The sequence below is a fragment of the Octopus bimaculoides genome, chromosome 25 (assembly GCF_001194135.2).
Source record: "Octopus bimaculoides isolate UCB-OBI-ISO-001 chromosome 25, ASM119413v2, whole genome shotgun sequence".
Classification (NCBI taxonomy): domain Eukaryota; kingdom Metazoa; phylum Mollusca; class Cephalopoda; order Octopoda; family Octopodidae; genus Octopus; species Octopus bimaculoides.
The window spans coordinates 29,294,105-29,301,012 of NC_069005.1; the positions used below are offsets into that span (position 1 = coordinate 29,294,105).

Genomic DNA, 6,908 nt, shown 5'->3' on the forward strand with positions numbered 1-6,908 from the left:
GGATGGAGAAGCAGGGTCCTGCATGTAGAAGAAGAAGGAGGAGGAGGAGGAGGAGGAGGAGGAGGAGGGGGGAGAAGAAGAAGAAGAAGAAGCTCACAGATTTGCTTGGCTGGACAATGATTGATTCTACAGCATCAACAGGGAGTGTTTCAACAACCGGTTCTTCCTTTGCAGTTGCATCTTCTGGCTTCCATTCTGGCAGCACTTTGGTCAGCAACTGCCAGGTTTTCTCTGTGTTTTTGTGGCTGTGATAAGCAACAGCAACAACAACGACATGTGATTATTTTTAGGATAAGTGTGAGAGGCCAGATCTGGCCAGTTTGAACATAAAAACAGGTAGAAATATTTTGGCTGGGTATGGCCCAGTTTAAAAGTCAAAGGGTTAAACTGTCAAGTTTTGGACACAGAAAGGATGTTGAAAATTACAAAGCAACACAAAGACAAACTCACGTGATTTGAACTACCTCAGGGAGCCAACCGGTTAAAGTGTGCAAGACGTTGAATTCCCCAATTTCATTGCTTCCACAGTTCAGAGTGTAGCTGTTCAATAGAGAGAGAAGGAAAAGACTGACATATTGTTGAGATTAAACACGGCTAAAAATCGAAGACAATGGGATGAGGTGATGAAGCATGAGCTTCGTAAGTTGGGTGTCACAGAGGCAATGACAAGTGATCAAGACCTTTGGCAGTTTGCTGCACTTGAGAAGATTCCTCGAGCCAAGTAAAATTGTAGTTGTAGTAGGTGCCAGTGAGATGTAAGGGCACCTGTGTCAGTGACACATAAAGGGACCCATGACAGTGACACATAAAAGCACCCCTGCTAGGGACACGTCAAAGCACCTGTGCCAGTGGCTTGTAAAAGGTACCCACCACACTCTCGGAGTGGTTGGTGTTAGGAATGGCATTCAGCCATAAAAACCAAGCCAAAATCAGACTGGAACCTGGTGCAGCTCTCTAGCTTACTAGTTCCAGTCAAACCGCCATGCAGTGGGATTGAACTCAAATCTATGTAGTTGGGGAGCAATCTTCTTAACCACACAGCCAATTTTTTAAAAAAGAAATATATATATATATAAATAACATTTAAAGCTGCAAAAGAAAAGTAAAAACAAATACTTTCTTACTTTAGGCTGGCAACTTTGAGTAGTGCCTTTGTGAGTAACATGGGCCATAATTCATGTGGTTGTGTTGTTGTAGGTAGGAGTAACTTGTCTTTGCTAAACGGCAGAGTGTCATCAATGACCAGCTTTCTCCAGCAGCCCTGAAACAAATAATTATAATAATTACTGTATTTACTCTTACTCATGGATAAGTACGCTCCTAATTTAGCATCAAATCTTGGTGCAGCTTAATATGTTCCTAAAAAGGGTCATTTCCAATATCTAAAACGGGTGCACCATTAATAAGTGAACCTCAGTATATATTCAGCAGACTGAGTAGATCCAAAGGCAGCGCACTGGCAGAAACGTTACCCTACCGGGCGAAATGCTTAGCAGTATTTCGTCTGCTGTTACGTTCTGAGTTCAAATTCCGCCGAGGTCGACTTTGCCTTTCATCCTTTCAGGGTCGATAAATTAAGTACCAGTTACGCACTGGGGTCGATGTAATCGACTTAGTCTCTTTGTCTGTCCTTGTTTGTCCCCTCTATGTTTAGCCCCTTGTGGGCAATAAAGAAATAAGACTGAATAGATCCAGCTTAATTTGACGGAGCCAAATATGTGATGCTTTATAAAATGTGCCCTTTATCGTCGTTGTCAGCATCCTTTAATGTCTGTTTTCCATGCTGGCATGGGTTGGACGGTATGACCAGTGCTGGCAAGCTGAAGAGCTGCTCTAGGTTCCAGTCTGATTCGGCTTGGTTTCTATAACTCAACACCTTTCCTAATGCCAACCACTTTACAGTGTGTGCTGGGTGCTTTTAACGTGCCACTGGCACAAACACTTTTGCGTGACACCAGTACAAGAGCTATTTAGGTGGAACCAGCACGAGTACTTTTTACGTGACACCAGCACAGCACTCTGGTGGTGGTGGTGGTGGTGGTGGTGGTGATGATGAGGAGGAGGAGGAGGAGGATTATCTTGATTAAATAAAGCAGTGATATGATGGCTATATCTCATTATCTTTTGTAGTGTGATTTAAATTATGATGAACAATATCTGCTAAGACATGTAAGAAAAAGGTTACCCGTGATTGTGAAAGAAACACACTTACCATGAAATATAAACGGACGATGTATTTGCCATGTGGATTGTATAGGGGCATGTGTGGCCCTTTGCCTGACTTGCACAATGCATACAGGTGTTCCCAGGGTCTCCAGCTGTGGGTGTAGTTAATAAAGGGTGTGTTGGGATCAGAGACAGCAAACAAGTGTGGCGCGGGGAGGGAGCTGAACTCCCATAATGCAATGATCTGGCCAATTATATTCCGCATGACCTAAAATAGAAAGGATCTGCATTATAAGAATGAGTGTGTGTGTGCACGTGTACGCATGTGTGTGTGTGTTTGTATGCATGTGTATGTGTTTGTGTGTGCATGTATGTGTATGTGCACATGTGTGTGTGTGTGTGTTGTGTGTGTGTGTGTGTGTGTGTGTGTGTGTGTGTGCACACAAAAAAAGAGGAAGAGATACGAGACATATAACATAGAGGATAATTAGATGTTCTTAGAGGAGAATTCTTACAGACCAAATCAGTGGTTTGTGCTGAATTCCAGTCAGACCAAAGCTAATGTTGTGACAGAAATGAAATCCCAAGCATGGAAGCAAGATCTGGAATCAAAAGGCCTCAAATGTAACTGAACAAAGACCAAAGTGCTGGTTAACGAGAAAACAGGCAGGGACGCTAATCCCTTCAGGTAAATGGCACTGTTTAATACGTAGGCGTTGGTAGAAATTCCATATGGTGTACTCAGTACACACTATAGACACATAAGAGACAAACAGACAGACAGGTAGACAAACCAGCAGATAGATTACCTCACTTTCATGAAGATGTTCGTTGTTAGTGACCAGATCAAACATGTTTAACGAGTTATTTTCAACAATCACAGGTATCTACAAAGAAACAAATAATGAGAAAAGTAAAGAAAAAAAGAAAAACAATCAACGAAAAATGGAGAAAAAGATGGGTTTACCGTTATTGTCTTCATTTGTGAAAACATTTTATCATGTTTTATATTTATGATTTTTGTAATATTCTCCCCAGAACTTCTTACTGCTATTAAGGTTACAAATAGAATATCTAAATAATTTTTGGTGTTTAACAATCGATATTTTTTTTTCTATTGAATTCCAAGTCAATTTTTCCCCACACTAATTTGATCATTTTCAAGTTTCATAAAAATGATGATAAAATGATGATAAAATGGGGCAAAATGAGTAATGTCTAATTTCAATTTCTTCTTTTTAACTGCATGGTGTGTAAATATATTCAGAAGAGAGCCATTCCAGCAGACCATGAAAAAGCTTTAGATTATATTTTATGTTGAATTTTTTTTTGATTGGCGGAATTTGAACTCAGAACGTAAAGACGGATAAAATGCCGCTAAGCATTTTGCCTGGTCTGCTAATGATTCTGCCAAGCTCACCACCTTATAATAATAATAATAATAATAATAATGATAATGACGATGATTTCAAATTTTGACACAAGGCCAGCAATTTCAGTAGATTACCTTGAAACCCAGTGATCAACTGGTACTTATTTTATCGACTCCTAAAGAATAAAAGGCAATGCTGACCTTGGCAGAGTATGAACTCAGAACGTAAAGACACATGAAATGCCACTAAGCATTTTGCCCAGCATGCTAACGATTCCACCAGCTCGCTGCCTTAACGATGATGCAGTATTATTGACAAGAGTAAGAAAAGCATTCGACTTACCTTATCACTTAAAATTTCATGAGGCCGTTTCCAGTGATCTACCTTTAACGAGGGAGGAAGCTCAATTTTCCCTTCAGGGTCTTCGAAGTACTGGGTCTGGTAAAACGTAAGAAATGTTTTTGACTGTTATAGCTATAAAACAGCATCTTGTTATTGTTGTTGTCGTAGTTGCTGCTGTTACTGTTATATAAGCTGTTCATCCACAACACATACAGAAATACAATTGTGGTGTTGGTGGTGGTGGTGGATGAGTGGATGGTTGTGTGTGTGTGTGTGTGAGAGAGAGAGAGAGAGAGAGAGAGAGAGTGTGTGTGTGTGAGAGAGAGAGAGAGAGTGTGTGTGTGTGTGTGTGAGAGAGAGAGAGAGTGTGTGTGTGTCTCCCTCTGTCTTTTTGTTTGTCCCTCATCATTGCTTGACAACCAATGAAGGTGTATTTACATCCCCCTTAATTTAGCAGTTCAGCAAAACAGACTGACAGAATAAATACCAGCACTTTTAAAAAAACATAAGTATTGGGGGTCAATTCATTTGATTAAAATTCTTCAAAGCAGTACCCCAGCATGGCCACACTCAAACGATTGAAAAAAAGTAAAAGATAAAAGATCATCTTAACATCCACTTTTTCATGCTTGCATAGTTCAAGTTAAATTCTATGGTCTGATGACCTTTCTGTTACCAACCCTCACTTGTTCCCAACAAAGGAAAAAAATCCTCTGGTCCATGAATGACCAGCTTGGACATAGTCTTAGAATGAAAATGCTTCAATGTTGTGGCCGATGGGTCATTTTTAAGAAAAATCCTCTTTGAGGATTTACTTCAACTCACCACGGGGGATTTTGTCTTGGACGTATCTTTTCCTTTACCGAGAAATTCCTGAAATGATAAAATCCAAGAATGAGGGTCACATCACACCAAAGAATATGGAAAACTGCACCAAAGTAATTAATTAACATTTCCCAACCAATCAAATGAACATACAAACATGTATGACAGACACATAGCACAGATATCACAAACATATAACAGACATATAATTCGTGTGTAATGCACATATAACAAACGTACATACATACATATAATATACATCATCATCATCATCATCATCATTGGAAGATGGATGTTAAATGATGATGATGATGATATATGTTTGCTATAACAAACATACAAAACACATAGCAAGCATGCAAGACACATCTACCAAACATACAAAACAAATATAAACAACACATAACACAAATAATAAACGTGTAATACACATATAACAAGCATACAACATACATATAGCAAACAACATATAACACATATAATAAGCATAACAAACAGATAAGAAATATGATAAAAATATAACACACATATAACCTTTCATCATCTGACACAAGATCACCTCCTCCAATGCCCCCTCCCCACTAAAAAATTCCTTGTCTTGCAAGATACTTGGTGACCCTGCTGGAGCTGGTGCCATGTAAAAAGCATCCAGTCCACACTGTAAAGTGGTTGGCATTTGGAAGGGCATCCAGCTGTAAAAACCATCCCGAAACTGTCCTAATCTGTGCTGGTGCCATGTAAAAAGTCCACTCAGCCCATTCTGCTGTCGGTCAGTAAGGGACATGCTCAAGTGGTTATGGTCAAACAGCTGATAAGTCAAACTGTGGTATTGAGCAGAATATTTGCTATAACGATATTTCTGCTTCAGCAACTCAGCATTGAATCTGTCTGAAATGTAATGGGAAATAGGTCAGTTTCAAAACATAGATGTCCACATGACAGAATCAACGTTTGAAGGGAATAGTAGTGATTTGCTTTGATTTCTAGATAGAAACAAATAAGAAACAACACATACTGACCAAAGACAATAAAGATTTAAAATTTTGTTACACAGTGTAATCCAATAATCTGATAATCTCTTACCCATTTCTCTGAATCCACATCTGTGAACTCTGGCCATATCAGGCTTTTGGTTTTTAGAGTAAGGGCTCCAACTGGTGTAGTAGCTGAGCTGGAAATAATAATATAACTTTGATTTTAATTTGAATTGATCTTAAACGCTTTTCCAGTCACAGAAATACACGTTTTTAATTTAATTTTCAGTGATTAATACTGATTAATAACAAAATCGTAACCTGCGCAGTGGGACTGAACCTGGAACCATGTGGTTTGTAAGCAAGCTACTTACCACACAGCCACTCTCTCTCTATATATATGGGTGTATGTATTTCTATTCAAAATGTGGCATCCAAAATATAAATAATGTAAACTTAATTCAGTTGGGATACAGATGCATAAAATGCATAAAAAAAGAGAAAATCACGAAGTTAAACCATTAGAGTGGACATCACAACACAACTTTCTTCCAATGGTAATGTAGTGAATTTTAAAGAACGACTAGTCAATTTTATTTACTAGCCTTGAAACTGCTCTTTGGGCGGCATTCAGGTTAGCTCCTGCAGAGAGCAACTCTGAGGCCTTTGGCCCCACTATCGGGTCTTTCGCGGCCCTCTACCCTTGTGTAATGTAATGAACTCAGACACATTCGTTGTATATGTATCTAGTGGTATTAATTATCCGATACCCCATTCCAAACTCCCTACCCGAAAAATAGTCACACACCCATACCCATACGCTCAGTACCTGGGTGGAAGTAAAGAATGTGGGCTCCCCCCCCTTTTTTTACAGAATCCCTCATTTTCGAGTACGGAGATTCTGATTCTGCAAAAAAAAAAAAAAAAAACCCACAAAAAAACGGTATTTTAAAATTTTAATCCCCCTCCCTGACACACACCTAAATTCTTCAATTTTCGCTACGCAGACGGAAACTGAAAGAAGCCTGTCGTATATATGTATATATATATATATATATATGTGTGTATGCATATGTTTGTGTGTCCGTGTGTGCCCCCCCACCACCACCACCACATCGCTTGACAACCGATGCTGGTGTGTTTACGTCCCAGTAACTTAGCGGTTCGGCAAAAGAGTCCCATAGAATAAGTACTAGGCTTCCAAAGAATAAGTCCTGGGGTCGATTTG

The 6,908-nt window shown here is 39.3% G+C and overlaps 1 protein-coding gene across 1 annotated transcript in view; it reads right to left on the reverse strand.

The window, feature by feature from the left end:
- The window catches only part of LOC106871683 (androglobin), an 8,660-nt gene that overhangs the window by 909 nt on the left and 843 nt on the right, over window positions 1–6,908 (reverse strand). Inside the window, exons 2-9 of the mRNA XM_052976651.1 lie at window positions 5,790–5,877; window positions 4,707–4,754; window positions 3,882–3,977; window positions 2,976–3,053; window positions 2,213–2,434; window positions 1,125–1,261; window positions 451–540; window positions 98–245 (exon numbers count right to left, since the gene is read on the reverse strand). Of these exons, the coding sequence (XP_052832611.1) occupies window positions 98–245; window positions 451–540; window positions 1,125–1,261; window positions 2,213–2,434; window positions 2,976–3,053; window positions 3,882–3,977; window positions 4,707–4,754; window positions 5,790–5,877 (907 nt within the window). The remainder of the gene's footprint in view (window positions 1–97; window positions 246–450; window positions 541–1,124; window positions 1,262–2,212; window positions 2,435–2,975; window positions 3,054–3,881; window positions 3,978–4,706; window positions 4,755–5,789; window positions 5,878–6,908) is intronic.